General features: G+C 55.3%; 2 protein-coding genes across 4 annotated transcripts in view; one reads left to right on the forward strand and one right to left on the reverse strand.

The window, feature by feature from the left end:
- Positions 1-514: 514 nt before the first annotated feature.
- LOC111146104 (golgin A2) lies at positions 515-16856 on the reverse strand. Of its 2 annotated transcripts, XM_022501494.1 has the most exons (27): positions 16776-16856; positions 15184-15306; positions 13979-14059; positions 11071-11187; positions 10770-10813; positions 10586-10649; positions 9907-9963; positions 9647-9727; positions 8618-8656; positions 8272-8334; positions 8090-8183; positions 7885-7991; positions 6846-6904; positions 6414-6555; positions 5008-5097; positions 4793-4900; positions 4500-4587; positions 3793-4130; positions 3436-3549; positions 2757-3002; positions 2592-2667; positions 2278-2366; positions 1766-1981; positions 1567-1669; positions 1374-1480; positions 1146-1293; positions 515-1039 (listed from the first exon to the last, which is right to left on the reverse strand). In XM_022501494.1, the coding sequence occupies exons 1-27, from the start codon at positions 16854-16856 to the stop codon at positions 816-818; spliced, it is 3099 nt and encodes a 1032-aa protein (XP_022357202.1). In that variant the 3' UTR covers positions 515-815. The 2 variants fall into 2 exon arrangements, with proteins under 2 accessions (XP_022357202.1, XP_022357203.1); XM_022501495.1 differs by lacking the exon at positions 13979-14059.
- Positions 16857-17139: 283 nt separating this feature from the next.
- Positions 17140-20510, forward strand: part of LOC111145902 (SWI5 homologous recombination repair protein) — a 6697-nt gene continuing 3326 nt past the window's right edge. The window contains exons 1-3 of one of the 2 annotated variants that reach the window (XM_022501203.1): positions 17140-17291; positions 17588-17636; positions 19528-19649. In XM_022501203.1, the coding sequence (XP_022356911.1) occupies positions 17194-17291; positions 17588-17636; positions 19528-19649 (269 nt within the window). In that variant the 5' untranslated portion in view covers positions 17140-17193. The remainder of the gene's footprint in view (positions 17292-17587; positions 17637-19527; positions 19650-20510) is intronic. The other variant, XM_022501204.1, reaches the window with a different exon arrangement.

Here is a 20510-nt window from a genome sequence, read left to right on the forward strand (position 1 = left end):
TTTTTTTTTTTTAGGGGGCTTTTCATACCTATAAATAAACTAACTTACTGAGCCTCTGGCTCTTTGTTTTTCTGGAACCACGAAGAGTCCAGATATAAAGATACAGGTCTTGCCTAGGTGGCAAGGGGGTCTGCACCTATTTCTCCCCATTAGGAGGCTTTTCTTTTTTTTTTTTTTTTTTTTTATTTTTTTTTTTCTTTTTTATTTCTTTTTTCTTTTTTCTTTTTTTTTTTTAGGGGGCTTTTCATACCTATAAATAAACTAACTTACTGAGCCTCTGGCTCTTTGTTTTTCTGGAACCACGAAGAGTCCAGATATAAAAATATAGCTCTTGCCTAGGTGGCAAGGGGATCTGCACCTATTTCTCCCCATTAGGGGGCTTTTCTTTTTTTTTTCTTTTTTATTCTTTTTTTTTTTAATTCTTTTTTTTCTTTTTTTTTCTTTTTTATTCTTTTTTTTTCCTTTTTTTCCCTTTTTTTTTATTTTTATTTTTTTTAGGGGACTTTTCATACCTATAAATAAACTATTTAACTTACTGAGCCTCTGGCTCTTTGTTTTTCTGGAACCACGAAGAGTCCTGATATAAAGATACAGCTCTTGCCTAGGTGGCAAGGGGGTCTGCACCTATTTCTCCCCATTAGGGGGCTTATCATACCCCTTTTTAGGGGTTCTATCTTGCTAGTGTAGAGAAAAAAAGGTACCTGGGAAGGAATGATAGGGTGGCGGGGACATGAAGGAAGGATAGGGTGGCGGGGACAGGGTGGGGGCAGAGCCCCCAGCCTCATTGCTTCAGATGTTGCTTGTTGGCGACGGGCTTAGATCACCATGATCTTCACCTCGTCGTTGTCATCAGCCCGGTAGAAGAAAGGGATGCAGGGGTTGTCGCCCAAGCCTGGGCGCTGCTGGGTGTTCTGCATCTCTCGCAGCAGCTGTATGATCTGCTGTGCAGTAGGGTTCTCGGGGGCACTGCGGCCCGGCAGGGCCTCTCCCTGGGGAGGTGCCACACTCTCCTCGTTGGCCAGGTTCACCTCTTGAATATCTTTCAGGGCAGGGTGGGGAGGGGGGAGAGAAGCAGGGCTCTGAGTGCTGTGCCAGCTCTCCCCACCCCCGCCCCCCAAACCGCCCGCCCTGAGGGTTCTACTCACCGCCTTGGCCATTGGCATCGCCAAGCTCTCGGGCTGGGGGTGCCGCAGCAGGCTCCCCAGCAGGGTTGTGGGCAGCGGCCTTGCCCTGCCATTTGTCACGCTCGTCGACTAGGCGAAGCACCAAGTCCTGCAGCTCCAGCAGCTTCACCTGGAGGGAGAGGGGCTGAGCACCCTTGTGAGCCCCACCCCCGCCCCACCCCGCTCCTGGGACTGCTCAGGGTCCCCCACCTTCATTTCCTCCTTGTCCTGAGCCAGCCGGCTAATGTACTCCTCCTTCTCCCGGTGCCGCTCCTTGAGCACGGCCCTCTGACTCTGGTAGAGGGCAATATACTCTCCTGCGGGCAGAGGGGCACGTGCTCAGGCTCGGGGGGCCATGGCGGAGCTCCTCCCCACCGCCTCTGGCGCCAGCCCTGCCGCTCACCAATAGTGTCCGTCTCTCCAGAAAGCTGGATGCACCGATGCTCCAGCTCATCCACCCGCTCCTTCAGATCCACCTTCTCCTGTATGAGGGCCGTGAAGCGGCCCTGCGCCCAGAGGAGTCAGGGGTCAGGGTTTGGCAGCGGCCTGGGGGGGCCCCCCACCCTGCCAGGCTGAGCTGGAGCCCGAGGAAAGGCGCTCACCTGCAGCTTGTCCATTGCCTCCTGGAGGGCCTGGTGGGTCTCCACAGGCACACTGTCGCCCCCGCTCCCAGGGGCCTTGTCACCTGCCTCCTGCTCTTGGCCGGGGGCCACCAGGTGAGCCAGGCGCCGACAACGCAGCTTTTGTTGCTTCAGCTGCCCACGCAGCCGGGCCTGCTCTTCCTCAGCACCGGCTAAGGCCGAGTTAAAATATGCCACCTGCGGGCAAGACGTGCAGGTGTGCTTTCGTGGTGGGGGGGGTGCTGCTCAGGATGAGCAGAGGGCAGGGGGGTGGCGGGAGCTCCTCCTCCACCGGCCTTTCCCAGTGGGCACAAGCCTGGGCTTCAAGGATGGAGCGACAGCTGACAGCTGGCTCCCAGGGGTGTCAGGGGTCAAGAGAAGTCAAGGGAGGCAGACCAAGGGGTAAGGAGGGTGCCCCAGTGTGTGGGGGGGCCACAGAGGGAAGCACGAAGTGGGGGCAGGGAAGGAAGGGGCAACAACGGGGGCCCACTCACCATGGCCTCTCGGCTATCCAGGCCCTCTGGCATGCTCAGCTTCGGACGGGCAGCCGCCTCGTCCTTCTCCTCACCGTCCAGTCCGTCTCCTGTCGGGGCAGCCGGTGGGGGGTGGTGCTCAGACAACCCAAGAGGGGAGGTGGAGTGGGCCAGGGAGGAAAGCTTGAGGCGGGCTCCGGCCCACCTCCCTGTGCGACCTTGGGCCAGCCCGTCCCCCCGAAGGAGAAGGAATCCCTGTCCTAAAGATCCCTTCATACACTAAAGTCGCCCTCCTCCCTGGGCTCTGTCCTCCTCCCCTGGGTGCTTCCACCTACCTTCTCCAGGCATAGCCATGAGGCTCAGCTGGGCCTGGAGCTGCTGGTTCTGCTGGGTGGCAGCTTCCAGGCGTCCCTGAGGGGCCAGAAAAGAGTGAGGAGGGACACAGAGGTGGCAGGCCCTCCCCTTGGGGGCCCAGCCCTCGAGCCTTCAAACACCCTCACCTGGGTCTCCTCTAACTCTTGGCGGGCCTTCTCGGCCGCCACCTTGACCTCAATATCCTCGCTCTGCAGCCGGTCCATGAGCTGGGTCTGCACCAGGACCTGCCTCTGCAGGAGCTCCTTGTCCGAAGCCAGTTGCTGGTAGGCAGCCACGTGCTGCTGATAGGCCGCCACATACTGCTGCAGGTGGCTCACGTACTGGTCGCGCTGCTGCTGCAGGCTCTCGGCCTCCCGGCTCTTCAGCTCCACCTGCAGGAAGACCCCGGAACTGAGACTTCGGAGCCCAGGCTGGGGAAGTCAGGTGTGGGGGTAGGAGGGGGCTTGCTAATCTCCCTTTTAGACTAAGGACACCGAAGCCCGGAGGTGAGAAGCAGAATAGTGACCAGTGGAACTAGGGGCGGCACCCAGGGCCAAATCTGAGAAGGTGCCCTCGGCACATGGTCTCTTGCTCTCTGGTTAAAGGGCTCGGGGTCTCTAGCCAGGGCGGCGACCTCCGGGCCCAGGGCTACCCACTTCGTAAAGTCAGAGAACGGGGAGCAACAAGGAGCCTCGCCATAGGCAGGCTGGGAAGGGTCTGGGAGTCCTGTGCCCCCCCCACCCCGCCAGCTGGAGCTGCCTTGTCCTGGCCAAGCCTCCCACCACCCTCCAGGCGGGTGTCTGTCTGCCAGGGCGCGGGGCTTACTGTCTCCTTCAGCTCCCCCAGCTTCTCCTGCAGCTGGCCCAGTCTCTTGGCCAGCTCATTCTTGATGTGCTGTTCTGTCTGCAGCGCAGTGGTGACCTCCATGTTCTCATTGGACTGGACAGAGGGGAAGAGTCAGCGGCCACCCGGGGCAGCCTGGGCCCCCGGAACATGACATCCGCCTCCCATGGCTCATCTGAGCGGGGCTCTCTGGCTCACAGCGTGCCTTCACAGGGACCGTGTCACATGGGGTCCTTACCCCCCACCCAAACCCCATTTTACGGCTGGGGAAACAGAGGCCCAGAGGGGTTCGGTGTCCCGCCCTGCACCAAAGGGCTTGGCCAGAGAGGGGCTGCACACCAGCTTGACGAAGCCGTCCTGCAGCTCAGCCAGCTGCTCCTTGAGCTCGCGGTTCTGGGACAGCGCGCGGCTGATGGTGGTACGGTCGCTCTGCATGGTCTCCAGGATCCTCTTGCGCTCCTCAGCCTGGTCCCCCCAGCACTCGGCGGCGCGCTCCAGCTCCAGCAGCCGCTGCTCCTGCTCCTGGTTCAGGCGACTCAGACCTTCGTTGTCCTTCACCTGGGCCTGCAGCTGCCCCGCCAGGATCTCCAGTTCCTTCTGTAGTTGCTCCGCCTCCATTTGCAGCCGCTGCTCCTCCTCCGAGGGCCCAGCTGGGGGCTCTGGGGCTGGAGGCACCACTGGGGGGGGGGGGTGCACGGTAGGGGCCTCTCACCTCTGTGCCTTCCGAAACCCCTCTGCTTGGTTCACAGCTCCTCCCTGGGCCTCGTCACCCCAAACCTGGGCTTCCCGGCTAACAGTGCCCTCACACTCATGGGACAGGCTCTTTCTAGAACCTTTCGGATAGAGTTCTTTAGGTTTTTGTGCTCAAGACAACTCTGGCTGATTGCCAGCGGGCACTGTACCCAGCCTGGCCAACTCCTGGTATAGCCCTCCTTCCCTCGGCCACAGTCCCCTTCCATCCGTCCATGCCCCTAGGGCCACTCCAAGGCACCCTGACCAGCCCTCTGCCACCAATCCTGTTCCCAGATCGTCCAGCCCTGGCTTACCTAGCTGCTTCTTCAGTTCGGCCACGCTGGCCTCCAGTTCCTGCACCTGACACACACTATGCTCCTTCTCGTCCCTCAGTTTGTGCATCTGCCCAAAGCACAGGGGGAGGGGCATGTGGGGGGCGGGAAGGGAGGACCAATGCCCTCTCTCCCCCCACCGCACCCCTGTAAACACTACACAGCCATCTTGGGCTGTCCACAGCAAGTGACAGGATTCCCATTTTACTGAGGCCCGGGAAAGACCAAGTGACCTGTCTAAGGTGGGGGGGGTGGGGCTGAAGGTCGCATCTCACCTGTTCGGACATTTGCCGCATTTTGTCTTGCCAGTAAGCACTGTCCTCCTTCAGATTCTCCACATAACAGTCTCTTTCAAATTGCAGTTGCTTCAGTAAATCGCTCAGCTGCAGGGAGAGGCAGAAAAGGTAGCAGGGGCTGTCCCTGAGCCTCACCGGCTCCTGGGCACCGGGGGTCGTCCTCCTTCCACCCGCCTCAGTCTGCCGGGCCTCACCTGCCCCACACGGGCCTCCAGGCGTGCCCGCTCCTCTAGGGCCTGCTGTAACTCCTGGCTGCTATCGTGGGGTTTCGATTCACTAGAAAACTGGAGCATGAAAGACGAGGTTGTTAGATGTGGGGAGCCCACGCTGTACCATGCAAACCGCCCCCCCACTGCAAAAGGGTCTGAGCTGGGGTAATGTACGAACTGGGATAACATAACAACTTGGGATAGACAAAGATCTCTGTGCTCACGTTGTTAGGACTGTACCCAGAGGCTTTCTGAAACTAAATATTCACTGTTCCTCTAGCTCCCAGGACCCCCCCGGACCTGATGTGTATCCTTCCAGATCCTTTCCTGGCTATAGTGAATAAGGCTACAAACTGGTCCAGGGGTGGTCGGGTCACAGAGTCCAGACGTCCACCAACTTCAGGGCAACCTCAAGGCCTCACTTTGTATCGCTAGCAGGCCCGCTTACTAGACTGCGCATCACAGGAATGGGCCACAGAGGGACATTCCATTAACACTCGCTGAATGGATGGGGAGCCGGATGTCTGGATGGGTACAGAGCTCTGTCTGCTGCCTAGGCTAGACCCAATTGGAGACTCCTGTTCTGCTCTGGGGGACTGACCATAAGAGGAGCCCTAACAGATCAGGTACCATCCAGGAGAAAGCAATCAGGAGGGTGACAGACCACATGAGCCCCAGCTGGGTCTGTGTAGCTTGGAAAAGATGAGGGAGCCACAAGGAATCTGTACACAGGCTCCCCCACTCCCCAGTATCAGAAGGTCTGTCTTGGGAAAGAGACGAGATTTTTCCTGTGTTGATCAGGAGGGAAGAGAGCCCCAACGAGGGAAGCAACTTGAAGGCAGAGTATGGCTCAGTGTGAAGAAACCCTGACCGAGGGGAGCCTCTGACCTTGGTGGCCCACCCTCCAAGAGGAAGCAGGAGGATTCACGGGCCAGCCTTGTGCCTGACACCTATGCAACAATGGTTTGCACCCAGAACACTTTGAAAAACCAAATAAAAAACATCCCTGAGAGGGGCGCCTGGGTGACTCAGTGGGTTAAAGCCTCTGCCTTCAGCTCAGGTCATGATCCCAGGGTCCTGGGATCGAGCCCTGCATCGGGCTCTCTGCTCGGTGGGGAGCCTGCTTCCCTCTCTCTGTCTCTGCCTGCCTCTCTGCCTACTTGTGATCTCTGTCTGTCATATAAATAAATAAAATCTTTAAAAAAAAAAAAATCCCTGAGATTCTGATTCCACAGATCTGGGCTGGGCCCTGATGTGTGGAGTTTGATCAATGTTTGGAGCAGGATTCTACAGCAGGGCCAGAACAAGAATGCCGACCTTGCAGCTCGTGGACGGAGGCGGCCCGTGACCCCGACGGCTGGGGCTCGGGCTCCCTGCAGCTCCAGCCTCACCTGCTGCAGCAGAAGCTCTGACATCTCCAGCTTCTTCTGCAGCTCCTCCATCTTGAGCTTCATGCCCGCCTTCTCGTTCACCAACACCCGAAGCTTCTCTTCCAGTTCCGAGTTCTGCTCCTTCAGGTCCTCGGTGTTTTTGCTGTGGCCACAGGCAGCGAGGAAAGACATGAGTACAGAACAGAAAGGAGCCCTCTGGTGATCAACCCGCCACACGTGCCACAGAGCCATGGAACGGGGGCATCGGAAGGGACCCCAGGGCACGAGAGTCCCCAGGGGCAGGCCACAGAGAAGACCTGAGTGGCCTGAAGCCATGGCCTGCGTTGGTGGCACTGCTGGGCCCAGAGCCCAGCTCTCCACCTGTCCAAACCCAGCCAACCCCCTCCCCCAGCTCCTGCACCCCTCCCACCGCCCAGCCCCCCGCCATCCTACTTGTTCTTGTATAACTCCAGCTTCAGGGCATCTCGCTCTTTGGTTAGGTCCTTGTTGTGCTGCAAACACAGAAAGGCGAAGTCAGGTGTGGCACCCGGCGGGAGGGCGCAGCAGGCAGACTCCCCGACCACGCCACAGCCGCCCTTCACGTTTTGTTCAAAGCCTTTCCAAGCCCACGCTTCCATTTGCCACGGCCAAGAGCTTGGGAAGGGCGGGACAGATTCACGGCTGGCCAGCGGAGGCCCAGACAGAGCAGGTGGCATCACTATCCGCCACAAGGGTCATGACTGACCCTTCCCCAAGGGCACCAGCAGGCACCAGGCTAAGGATCACGTTCAAGCCTCACGACTACTGCATGGGGCAGGCCTGGCTCTGTCTGTCTTACATGTGAGCACAGAGTGTCACAGGGGAAGTCGTTTGCCTGCGATCCCCGACAGAGTGGGAATTAAACACCCAGTCTGTCTGACTCTTCAACCACATTTCCTCCCTGCGGTGGGGGAGCAGATACAAAGAATGAAATTAAATCTGCACTGTGATCTGTCTCCTTTTTGAATGCTCTAGTCATAGGCCCAGCACTCAGAAGGCACAGAGGTGACAGGTCCTCCCATCTACCCTGATCCTCTCCCTGGGTTTTTATAAATCATTTCACACACCTTCTATTACATACATGTGTCCCTTCCTCCACAAATGGTAACATAAGTAAAAGTGCTGTCCTGAATAAATAAATAAATAAAATCTTAAAAAAAAAAGGGGGGGGGGTGCCTGGGTGGCTCAGTGGGTTAAAGCCTCTGCCTTCAGCTCAGGTCATGATCTCAGGGTCCTGGGATGGAGCCCCGCATCGGGCTCTCTGCTCTGCAGGGAGCCTGCTTCCCTTCCTCTCTCTCTGCCTGCCTCTCTGCCTCCTTGTGATCTCTGCCTGTCAAATAAATAAAATCTTAAAAAAAAAAAAAATACACTCCATCTTGTGGAAGGGACCTTTGGGCCCCTCCCCTGCCAGGGAAGCTGCGCCTTGAGTGGATGGGTCCGACGATGGACTCACCCTCTCCACCTGTTTCTGCTGCGTGGAGACGGCAGACAGGGTGCGCTCCAGTTCTCCGATGCGCTGGCGGGAAGACTGCAGACGACTAGCAAGATCTTCAGATTCTCCTGGAATGACAGAGTTCAAAATGGAACCCAAGAAGGAATCCCACCCGAGGCCCGCCAACGTGTGAGGCTGGGGGACGGGAGGGCGCCTGGACTCCCACCTGCTTTTTGCCTGGCCGCCTGCTGGGTATGTGCCAAGGCTGTCTGTAATTCAGTCTTCTCAGACACCAGAATTCCTATGGTCTGGATATGAACCTTCGGGAGAGAAGGAAGAGGGGTGCTGAAGAGGAGGGAAGGAAGCGTTTCCTTGGGGGGGCGGGAGACAGACCACAGCTCCACGCACCTGCAGTTGCTCCCTTAGGGAGCCCTGCTCCTTGGCAAGCTTCTGCTCAAACTCCTTCTTCTCCTGCAGGAAGGACACAACATGGCTGACTGGGAGGAGGCAGAGATGAAACCAGAAAGGACGTGCTCCCAGAATGCCGCTGACGGCCCAGGACAGCCTCAACAACGTGGCCAGATCCTAGGGGGGCTGGGGGGCGCTGGAGAGGGGCCAGGGGGTGGGGAAGGGGTAGGGGACGAGGGGGCCTTTTATTCCTCCAGGCTGGGAGCCAGATGAGCATGGGCCTCTACACTTGAACCCTCCCCAAACCCATCTGCCATGTGAACAGCAGACAAAGAAATCACGTTACTTTTTCCAGTTGGTCCAAAGATTCCTGGTTTTGCTGCTTCTGTGGGAAGAGTCGAAGGAAGGTAACTCAGTCTGTCGGCCTTTGCTACCTTCCCCACACCAAGATGGAGGATGGGCAGGGGCTGGGAATGGGTTTTAAAGGGAAAGTTCAGGGGCGCCTGGGTGGCTCAGTGGGTTGGAGCCTCTGCCTTCGGCTCGGGTCATGGTCCCAGGGTCCTGGGATCGAGCCCCGCATCGGGCTCTCTGCTCTGTGAAGAGCCTGCTTCCTCCTCTCTCTCTGCCTGCCTCTCTGCCTACTTGTGATCTCTCTCTGTCAAATAAATAAAATGTTAAAAAAAAAATTATAAAGGGAAAGTTCACAGGGAGATGAACAGACACACTGTCCTCAAGCTCCTGAGGAAAGAGACTTTGGGTCTCAGGTGGCTTTGCTCAAGTGAGAGTCTGGATCCAGATGCCCGTGAAAGGACAAGGACCTGAACGTCTAGAAATGGGAGCTGAGAAGTGAGAGACTACCCTTCTGTCGGCCTGTGGTTGGGGGGGGGTGCATTCATTCAACAAATATTTACTGAGCACACCTCCCCCCCAGGCCAGGTTCTGTTGAATGAGAAGGACCTGATTTTCTGAGCTAAAAGGGACCTCGGCCACCTCTAATTCTATCTCCTTGGGACACTGAAGCCCAGAGAGGAGAGGGGACTGGTCTGAGTTGAAAGATGGAGCAAATGAGGGGCTGAGTCAGGGCTGGAGCGCACGGGTCAAGCCAGTGCTTCCTCTGGGAAGCAAGAGCCCCGGGAGCAAGTACGGGGAGGGCTCAAGCAGGGGTGTCTGGAGAACAGAGAGGAGGCGAAGAAGGCAGCCACAGAGAGCCATGCTGCATGCTCCATGCTCCAGGGTCCCTCCAACGGAGACTTAGGCCCCCGGGCACCCCATTCTCCCCTGGCAGGGGCCCCCAGCCCCTTTCTTCAGGGCCCCAGGGAGAAACTGGAGCCCCAGAGTGGCAGCGTGGAACCAGGGGACCCCACTGGACTCTTACCAATTCTTCTATCTTGTTACTGAGTTGTTTGTTTGTTAGATTGCTGGAGTCCAGGGCTAGTGATAGCTCTTGGTACCGGCTCTGAGGTGCATGCAGAGGAGGAGGAGGAGGATGGGGGCGGAGAGAGGTAGAGAGAGCAGTCATTAGGGTTGAGGGCTGTCTGGGCCATCTCAGCTGGCAGCGGGGTACCCAGCCCCCGCCATGGGAGGTGGGGGGGGGCTGGCCTGCAGGGTCACTGGGCCACGGTCCAGACCACTTACCTCCAGATCCTTCATATTAGCAGGCGACAGGCCCTCTCCATTGACGTAGGATGAAGACTAGGAGGCACAAAACGGCGCACATGGAGGCGCGCTCTGCTCCCCTCCCGGTTCCCTAACCCTCTGACTCCTCGACCTGCCCATCAGCCGCAAACCGATCTGCCTAAGCCCTTTGTGCCAACTCCTTCTAGTTCTTATCTCCCCCTCCATGGCCCCCTCCCAGGTGGCTCCCATTCTGTGCTTCCTGCGGAGGGATCAAAGGATGTAACCAGCTTCGAGGTCCAACCCCTTCAGTTTGGGGAGCTTCAAAGAGGACTCAAAGGGGGCCCCTGGGTGGCTCAGTCCATTAAGCATCTGCATTTGACTCAGCTCATGATCCCAGGGTCCTGGGATCAAGTCCTGCATCGGGCTCCCTGCTCAGTGGGGAGTCAGAGTCTGCCTCTCCCTCTCCCACTCCTCCTGCTTGTGTTCCCTCTCTCTCTGTGTCAGATAATTCAATAAAATCTTTTTTAAAAATTTAAAAAAAAAAAAGGACTCAGAGGAGTCATGCCGAGCTGAACATTGCCCAGCAAGCTAGCTGCTCCCGGGCTCTTCCTTCCCTCTTGGGAACCTCTACCTCAGTTTCTTTCTGTCACATTCCCCACTATCTACCCTCTCCCTTGGGTTTCAAGTTCTGGGGTACCTCAGACACAAGACCATTGAGCTGCTGAGAAAGTTGTCGCAGGCTCTCGGTAGATGACAGACATCTGGGGACAAACATGGGAGTCAGGGGTGCAGGAGGTTCAATGGGAAAGAGGGGGTGGCCGGCAGTAGCCTGTCCCGACTCCCTCGGCCTAGGGGCTGCTGGCCCTATAGGAGATACTCACTCGTTTTCATCCGTAAGGAAAGGGCCATTTTCTGCATCGTGACTCTGTTCAGGAAGAAACACATGAGGTTGTTACTCAGCTGCTCATGAAGACCACCCAGGGGCGGGGTGGGGAGGCAACCTGCCAGCTTCCCAAACTTCAAGGAAAGACCTGGTCTTGGCCTCCCCCACCTCAGTCCTCCGGGAGGAACCAAGTACCTGAAGAAAGGGGAAGAGGACCCAGAGCAGGTCCAGTCCTCTGAGGAGGAGGAGCGGGGGGTGGACACAGAGTGGGGCGGCAGGTGGCAGGGTGAGGCACAAACCTGAACTGACGCCATGCTAGTAACACGAAGGGGACTAGCACAAGGCGAAGGGACACCATCAGGTGCCACGGTGTCATCAATAGTTGGTGTGGCAGGAGTGGCGCGGTCTTTGGGCGCCTGTCACAGAACAGAGCAGGGGGTTAGGGGGCCATGCGGATAAGAAGGCGCCCGGCTGCCATGGATGCGGGGGTACAGAGCGAGCAGGACAGGGGTTGCTGGGGTCAGAGGGATGGTCACACATGCTGGGAGCCACTGTGGAGTGTGGCTGTGACTCGCCCGAGCTGAGGGCGGCTCTGCAGCCTTCTGGACGGCCAAAGCTCCAAGCAGGGTCTGCACGACCTCCTTCCTGAAAGTGGGGGCCTTGTTCTCCATGGAGCTCGGCAAGGGACAGTATCAGGCTCTTGACCTGTGGCAGCCACAGCAGGTGGAGAACAGGGGTGCCCAGTCAGGGAGAAGGAAGGCACTGCTCTTCGGGGATGCCAGAGTGATCCTCGCCCTGGGCTCCTGGCAGGCAGAGGGTGGTGGTGATAAGGGACGTGGTCAGCCACTATCTGCTTCCTTCCTCTCTGCTCTCTTCTCCCTTCCCCTCTCCTATCCTCCACTACTGGCTCTATCTGCCCAGTTCGGGACTTTTCTGGGAAAGAAGCTACCAAACTCGAAACCTCACCCTACTCCTGCAGGTAAAAAAGAAAAACACAGCCACTAGGCCCACCCCAACCTCCTAGCTCCAAAATAGCTACCCAACTGAGAACCAGCATGAGAAGCCAGAGCTAAGAGGTCTCCCCTCTGACTCCTGGTACCCTGGAGAACAATCCTGGGGCTGGGGACAAGGAGCCATGAAGAAACTGCTCCCCCTTCCCCACCTGGACCCACCTGCTTGACCAGGGCCCCACCCAGCCTCTTTCTGGGCTCACACGTGACATCTGGCTCTACAGATCTAATGTTTGATGAGGTACAAAAATGAGCAGACAGGTGGGGAAGATGGCTGCCAAGCTCGAGTTTGAAGAGGGGAGCACATTAGGGAGCCAAGGCCTGGCCAGCGGGGCCGGCACCAGGAGGAAGAGGGACCCAGGGCTGGATGTTCTCTGGACATCAGCCCTGACCTCTGAAAAGTCAACTCTATTGCCCTCCTTAGAGCTAGTGATGCAGAGCTGGGGAAGCTGAGGATGAATCAAGCAATTTGCGTGTTTACTGTCCCGGCTGTGACCTTTGACCCTGAAACCAACCGGTCAACAGAATCTCCCAGGTAACAGCAGGGGCTCAGCAGCTGGCCGGGTTTGAAGACTTTAGGGAAGGTGGGCACTTCCAGCCCTGGGCCCTGGCAAGCTCTGGGTGCCTCCTGGCATCCTGGGGTCCCATGGATCCCTAGCACTAGACCCAAGAATGTTCAGAGAAGGAATAAAAGTGATTTTCTGAGGACTTAAATATATGTAACACGACGCTTTTATGATCAACCAAGCTATTTCACAATTTTAGGTCTTAGAGCAAAAGTATGGAGTATTTAAAAAAATCACTCCCCACTCCCCCAACGGTCCCATTCCATTAAAATTTTATTTCTTCATGAGTCCCCATTTCTGGAAATGCTATCAGCTCTGTCCAGGATCCTATAACCACAAGCCTGCGTTGCAGGAACAGAAAACAAGTGGGAAATGGCCATGGAGACAGAAAGGATTGAAAAACCACAAAAAGGATCTGGGTCTTCGTTTCCAGGACAACAGGGGGGTGCGGGCACAGGTTCTTAGAACTCAGTGCAAATACCAGCTTCAGGAGTCCTCTAGGCCAGGGCTCCCTTCCCCGTGCCCCTCAGCAGCTCCTCTGAGCCAACCAGGTGAGTCAAAGCACCTGGACAGACCTGATACCCCGGGTTTGAGCGGTCCCAGTGAGTAAAAGGCTCTCACACCAGCATCCAGGGCTCTGTGCCCACCCTCTGCCCATGCCCATCTCTTGCAGGACCTGGTTGAATTTCAGCCCTACTGCCCTGGCCTGGGCGGTGCCCCAGGACAAAGTGGGAACATCATGTCCAGAGAACCCACCAAGGCTCCCTCTCTAGGCAACACTCTGTGAGCTCATAATACTGGTTGTTACCTGGATCCCTCCCTCCCTCTGCTCGGAGCTCCCACTTCCCCCCACTCTCCATCTGGATAAATGCTACCCACCTGTAATCTTCAAACCAGTCTCGAGTCCATTTAGAACAAACCTCACCCTTAGCTGGGCACTTGGAACATTGCCACATTCTACCCTTGCTTCTTGTGGTAGGGTCGGCCTCCCTCAGTCCACGTTCGACCTGGCTTACCTCTTTTCTGGAGCGCCTAGCCAATCGCCTCCCCTAGCAAGGGCCCACTGAACACACAGCCGAGTGTCCAGCTGATTTTTAAAAGAGAACAGGGGCGGGATATCCTGGTCACTTATGACCTCGAACCTTGTAACTGTAATGTACGCTCCCTTTGTCTTAAACCCTGCAGTTACTTACTCTCAACCCAAAATGGATTCATCCAGTTCAGAGAGAGCACAAACTGCTACGCAGTCTGTTGGGTCTTTTGGGGACAGGAGCCCAAAGGGCAAGCCTGAAGGTTTGCTTTTATTTAATCTCTCCGAGTCTGACATGCCACTGGGTGTTCATACCCAAGGCTCGAAAAGCCCAGATCCCACGCACCTGCTCTGGAAGCTTTTCCAAATTACCTTTAAATGTCAAGGTGTGTCTCACTTTCTTCAAGATGATAAAAGATGTGGGGCAAGGAAAACAACCCAACCAACCAAGCAGGTGGAAAAAGCAGACGTGAACAGGCTGAGGTTTAATGAAAGCAACACAAAATAAGCCAGAGGCATAGCCTCCCCCAAACCAGAGAAGCCTTGGGGCATGCACAGCCAGGAGGAAGCAAGCCAGAGAGGAAGCTTGGCACTGCCTCACCTGCCACTTGTCCAATGGGGGGAGTGCTACCCCATTGGAGCGGTTAAGGTCGGACACCAGCACCTTCAGGATGTCCTGAATCTACAGGAGGCGAGAAGGGAGAAACAAGGGCAAGGGGAGAGAGAAAAGTGGCTTAGAGAGAGGTGAGAGAGTCAGGGAAGGAAGAAGGGAAGAGAGAAGGGAACAAATCCATGGCCTGGGCCGCCTTCCCAAACGGCCACCGGCTGCCTTGCTGGAGACAGAAATCAAGGTACACAAAGGGAAAATCCCCTGAACTAGACAGAGAATGCAGTCACTGGCCCGATGCGGCAGTTTTCTTAATACACTCATGAGACCCGCTCCTCAGGCCCAGGATGCTGGGGACGAATCTGACAGGAATGCCATCTCCCTTCGAAAAATCAGACTTCTGAGGAAGGGTTCGCTTGAACAAAGGGGGTTCCAGCTTGAAGTCTGAAAGGTACGGATCTGCTCCAACAATATCCTCTTACGGATGAGGCCACTTGACCCAGGGGAGGAAGTGATTTTCCTGAGGTCGCCCAGCAAGCTGGTGGCAAAGATGGACTCAAAAGTCAATGTCACCTAACCCAAGTGCTTGGGCCCCTCCTCGCTACACCCTGGGCCTCTTCCGGTGCTTCCTAAAGGGACAGTGTGACAGCATATGGCTGCTCTGTGTGGCTTCCCGTATGAGGCCGGGGATGAGGAAAGTCACCAGATCAGTACATCAAATACCACTACCCTTTAGCAAATCTTTACCCTGCACCAGGCCCTATAGCAGGCCTGGGTGGCTCAGTCAGTTAAATGTCCGGCTCTTGATTTCTTTCTCCTCAAGTTACGATCTCAGGGTCCCAGGATGGAGCTCCATGTCAGGCTCTGTGCTCAGCCGGAAGTCCACTTGAGGATTTTCTCCCTCTCCCTCTCCCTTTCCCTCTCCTTTTGTCCCCCACCCCCACCCCTCTCTCTCTCAAATAAATAAATCTTTAAAAAAAAAAATCAACCATCTCATTCCAGTGTCACAAGTGTGAGTAAGATAACATTACCCCAATCTTCCTGATGTGGAAATATACCCCTAGCAGGGACATTATCCCTGGCAAAGGGAGAGTTAGGACTCAAACCTGTACCTGACACTTCTTCCACAACCTTAACCACCACCCTCTACTCCCCTTGGAGCACCCCTGGTCCCAGGAGTTTGGCCAGCCAATACTCACATCCTCAGGGGAGTGACAACTATGAGAAGCTGTTGTTTCTGAGCAACTCCCATTTTTGATCTTCCGTTTTTTCTTTACTCCTGCAGGAGTACCAGGACTATTCTTCTGCTGATACTCCCTCAACTGCAGAAAAGAAAAGCAGTGAGAACTCTAAGCTCCTATATTCACACCCAACTCCCAATATAGGAGTATATCGTAAACTTTGTAGTTTACTACAAAGTTTACGATATACTCCTATATTCGCCATCTGATTTAATGCCATCAACAGCCCTACAAGGTGCTGTAATTCTCAGTGACCGCAGAAATGGAATGATAACATGGCATTATAAAGGGGGGGGAGCAATAATGGAATTTAAACCTAGTCTTCTGACTCTGAGTTCTGGGGGTATGCCATGAAATCAGCAAGTGCCAAGAGGCAAAACCAGAGGTGGAGATGAAAAAGTAAACATCTGAGTAATCTAGGGTCCTTTCCTACCCATCTGTTAAAGCTGCACACTGGTACTTATCAAACTTTTACATTAATGTATCCTGATGGCAGAAGGCAATGAAGGCACACACCTAGTGAACGTGGACAACCCAAGCACCATTTCACTAGAAGTCTATTATAATCTTACAAATCTATGCAAATGTCATCCCTAGGTACATTAATATAAAAGGACTTTTCTCCCTCAAGAGAATCAAGCACAACTTATACTTCAGTCCCATATTATCCTGTGGCATTTAGAAAACTCCATGTTGAGATGATGATTTGGGGAAGATTCCCACCTGTGAAGTTCAGGTTCCAGAGATCTGTTCCACAGAGGATAAGCAGATCTCACTCCAAAGAGCACTGATTGAGGGGGACTCTGGTCCCAGAATCACAGGGAATTAAAATGTGAGGTAGAGAATTCAGATTTAAAATGTGAAAGTCTTTCTGGACAGTATAAACCTAGGAGGAAACCATACCAAAGAAAACACATTCTCCCCTTGTCACCAAGGTGTTATCAACGTTCCGTGATCACTTAAGTCAGTTGTGTAAGGATGGGGTACAGTCTTAGAGTAAGGGCTCCTGAAACCTCTTCCACCTAGGTCCCATAGTCCCCAGTCCCCTTTAAGCTGGATATTTGTGCCGCGACCCGAGAAACCGGAAAGGGTATGAAAACACTGGGGGACTGGGTAGTAAGATCAAACACCGGACTCTTGGCGCTAATGACAGTTCCGAGGGGGATTGTGACGTAACTACATTCCACTCCTCCCTACCGACGCCCGAGTCGCCGCTCCGCGGTGGGGGAGGGGAAAGCAGGGCCGGGACCGAGGTCCTCCGAGGACCGGGGAGTCCGGTCCTCTAGTTCTGGGTGGCAGAAGGCGAGGGTCAAGCCCGGAGCGAGGATCCCGGGGGTCACAGGCCCAAAGTCACCCAGGGGCGACGGGAGAGGGCGAGGGCTGGGCTGCCGGGGGGCGGGACTGGCTGAGAAGACTTTGGGTGGGGGAGCGCCAAGGGGCGCCGAGGGGCTCGCCCTGTGTGCCTCAGGGGCAGCACAGACTCTGGCCACTGCCCGGCCGTCGGAGAGGCCTTTGGCTGGGTCAGGGAGCCGCGACTCGGCACATTTTACCTTTTTCTTGGCAGCTGCCAATTTGCTCTGTCGGGTTTCTTCCGACATCCCGGGAAGGGGGGAGGGAAGGGGGGGCCACATCACCAAATCCCGTCAACCACTGCGGAATAGCTTCCGCTGGTCAAAGCGCCGGTGTGCGACTGAGCCAGAAAAGGAGGGACCCGGAGATTCTAAGCAGCAGCTGGGTGGGCGTGGCCCCAATACTTGAATCCTATTGGCCGGAGAGAAAGATGAAAGGAAAGGGGGCATGGTCAGACGGCCGCGGGCCCCCAGGGACAGGTGGAGTCACAATGAAAGCTGCGCGCGCAGCCGCTGTCCCCGCCCACCTCGAGGGAGGGGCGGGGCTTGAAGTGGCTGGGTGCGCGCGCACATCTCCCTATCTGACCGTTCCCGGCCTCCGTCATAAGATTCCGAAAAAATGGCGGGCTTGAGGGGCTGCTCTCCCGCCCTCGCCCTGGACCCTCCTGCACTACATACTCCTCCGAGACGGGGGCCTCGGACCCCAGGGCTCCGGAGGTGGGCAAGGAGCGGAGGGCATGGCGAAAGGGCATCCCTTCATAGTCCCCTTCCGGACTCCCCATGGCCCTGCCCCAGACTCTCCCATCCCAGAGATCACTTCCGGAAACCTCCATCTAGCCCTCCACACACTCCCCCTCTCAAGAGTCTCCCCTTCCTTGAGGATCCCTACCCTGATACTGGACCATAACTAACCCCTTTCCCAACTCCTAACCTCCCACACCACCCACACACCCCTTTCCACCCAGAGCCGACTCTAGGCTCAATCAGCATTTTAACCTCGGATTCCTCTCCAGGACTCAGCCAGGACTTTCCAAAAGTTGCCGCGGGACCTTCCGATCCCCGGTGAGTATGTCTATGCACCCCTCCCTTCTCACCCTCCACCGTGGAAGTCGGTGCTGCTCCCAGTCCCTCCTCTATCCCCAACAGTAGCTGAACCACCCCAGCCCTCTTCAAACCTTCCCCCAGCAGACCTTGTTCTGCTGAGAAACTCCAGGTCATTTCTCAGTCCTTCCCCTTCTCTTCCTCCCTGCCCACCAAGCTTCAAAGAAGAAGCCCTGTCCTGGCATTTGCTGGTGGTACCCCAGGCTCTCCCAATGGGCTCTGTCTCTCCTCCTTGCTGACAGCACCACAAGTGGTTGGTTTTGAAAACACCAGGATCCCCTCCCTCACGTGTTCCACCCCACACAGAAACCACTCTCATTCCCTCAGAGGCACGTGCTCTCTCCCGCCTTTGCCATTTGGTTATACTGTCCCTTTCTGGAATACTCTTCCTTCCAGCTCTTTAGCAAGGTGGTGCCTGCTCATCCTTTAGAGTAGAGGTCCCCCAGGGAAGCCTCACCCCCACTTCTGACTCAGTCCAGTTGCTGAGACACTCCCTTGGCACACTGTACTTCACCTTAAAAGTACTTTTTCAGGCTTGTCGTTAGTTGATTAATTATTTGTCATTCACCCATTCATCTGACACGTTTTTGGTGGCTTTTTTTTTTTAAGATTTTATTTATTTATTTGACAGACAGAGATCACAAGTAGTCAGAGAGGCAGGTGGAGAGAGAGGAAGCAGGCTCCCCGAAGAGCAGAGAGCCTGAATCGGGACTCAATCCCAGGACCCTGGGATCATGACCTGAGCCGAAGGCAGAGGCTTTTCCCACTGAGCCACCCAGCTGCCCCTGGTTTTTTTTTTGTTTGTTTGTTTTTTTAAGATTTTATTTATTTATTTGTCAGAGAGAGAGAGCACAAGCAGGCAGAGCGGCAGGCAGTGGGAGAGGGAGAAGCAGGCTCCCTGCCAAGCAGGGAGCCCGAATCAGGACTCAATCCCAGGACTCTGGGATCATGACCTGAGCCAAAGGCAGATACTTAACCAACTGAGCCACCCAGGCATCCCTGACACGTTTTATTGAGTGTCTACTATGTGCCAAGCCCTGTTGGGGACACAGTGAACAAAACACTCTCCCTGCCCTCGTGGGGTTTACACTCCAGGGGCATAAGGCTGACAGTGAACAGAACATTATTTATGAAATGTATATGTCAAGTGGTGATGGGTGTTATAAAATATCAGGACAAAAGAATAGTGAGCTATTGAGGAGTGACCATTTTAGGCGGGGTGGTCTGTGAAGGCCTTCCTGATGAAGTGTGAGTAGAGCTTTAAATGGAGATATCTGGAGGAAAAACATAATTATTTAGGGGCAGAGAGGGCAAAGATGAACTGCAGCCCCGGGGAAGGGGATTGTTACCCAATGGAATTATAAGCCCAATGACATCACAGACTTGAGCATCTGAGGTCTGATTCGGGGCCAGGATGGGCCCTTTAATTAGGACTAGGTGTGGCTAGGACTGAAAGAAAACCCCAAATAATGGTGGCCTAAACCCAGGCCTCTGTCTTGTTCCACTGCACCTTCAGCATGGTTCTACCTATGGCCCAAAACACCGTTCAGCTCTTTGATTACATCCACATTCCAGCCAGCAGGGAGGAGGAAGACAGGCCAGAGAAAGGCGTACCCTCTCGCTGGAAGGACAATTCCCACACGTTGCATACATAATTTCTGATTAACTTCCACTTGCCAGAACTTGGAGGGCTACATCTAATTCCAAGGGCAGCAGGGCAATGTAATCTTATTGGGGGTAGGGGGTATTGGTCACCAAGCAGAAGGTGGGGCAGTGGTTGTTGAAAACAATGTGTAGGTTCTGAATTGTGGATAATGGGTCACTCTGGCTAATGACTTTGTGTGCCACTCAGCGGCCGTCTCCCAAGTCTGGCCAGGCTGATGGGGCCGGTTGGGAGTCTCTGCACCTTGACATTCAGAAACTGAAGGAAAAGAGGGACCTGCTGGACAAGGAGATCGTCCAGTTAATATCTGAGTAAGTCTCTTTGGGTTCCTCAGCATGCTTAAGATAACTTTTAACCTGGGCCCGGTAACTGAAACCCAGCCACACTAGCTTAGTGTAAAACCAGGACTATGTCCTGTGGAGGGATTCAACGTATCTCAGCAGCCTCTCTCGGGTAGGGGGTGGTCAGACCCAGGAGGAGCAGGAACAAGGGAATGGAAAGCTGTCCAGAGCAGAGGTTATCGCTCTCTCAGTCCATCTCTATCTCTGCTTCTGGTCCTTCTCTGCCTCTGCTTCTGTCTGCACACCACCTGCATTCTCTCTCTACAGGTGGGCTCTCCAGGGCTTGGGGGAAGCTGGCTCTTCCCCAACTCCTGGACTTTCTCACGGCCCTCGCTCCAGCCAGGTGGCACAGACTGAGCAGTCTTTGAATGTGCATTTCACGCAGGAGGGGAATCTGACTAGCCACCCATGTGCCCATCTGTGAATCCCCCTGCGGTGGCCAGGGTCACATAGCACCAGTGTGGCTGGGAACTGCTCCCTCAGGGCACAGGGAGATTTGCCTCCTGAGGGCAGGGTCTGTCTTGTCCATAGTAGATCCTTAGTGAACATTTGTGGTTTTTTGTTTTTCTAAGATTTTATTTATTTACATGACAGACAGAGATCACAAGGAGGCAGAGAGAGAGGGGGAAAGCAGGTTCCCCACTGAGCAGAGAGCCCGATGTGGGGCTTGATCCCAGGACCCCGAGATCATGACCTGAGCCGAAGGCAGAGGCTTAACCCACTGAGCCACCCAGGCGCCCCTTGTGTGTGTGTGTGTGTGTGTGTGTGTGTGTGTTTTAAGATCTTATTTATTTGGGGGCGCCTGGGTGGCTCAGTGGGTTAAGCCTCTGC

This window comes from Enhydra lutris, unplaced genomic scaffold (assembly GCF_002288905.1).
Source record: "Enhydra lutris kenyoni isolate GAN:26980312 unplaced genomic scaffold, ASM228890v2 scaffoldscaffold13, whole genome shotgun sequence".
NCBI classification, from domain to species: Eukaryota; Metazoa; Chordata; class Mammalia; order Carnivora; family Mustelidae; genus Enhydra; species Enhydra lutris.

Coding starts and splice junctions, on each gene's coding strand:
- LOC111146104 (XM_022501494.1), bottom strand. CDS start 16,856: ATGTGGCCCCCCCTTCCCTCCCCCCTTCCCGGGATGTCGGAAGAAACC. Junction 10,650..10,769: donor TTCCTTACGGATGAAAACGA/GTGAGTATCTCC, acceptor GTTTGTCCCCAG/ATGTCTGTCATCTACCGAGA. Junction 2,668..2,756: donor AAGAGTTAGAGGAGACCCAG/GTGAGGGTGTTT, acceptor CTGGCCCCTCAG/GGACGCCTGGAAGCTGCCAC.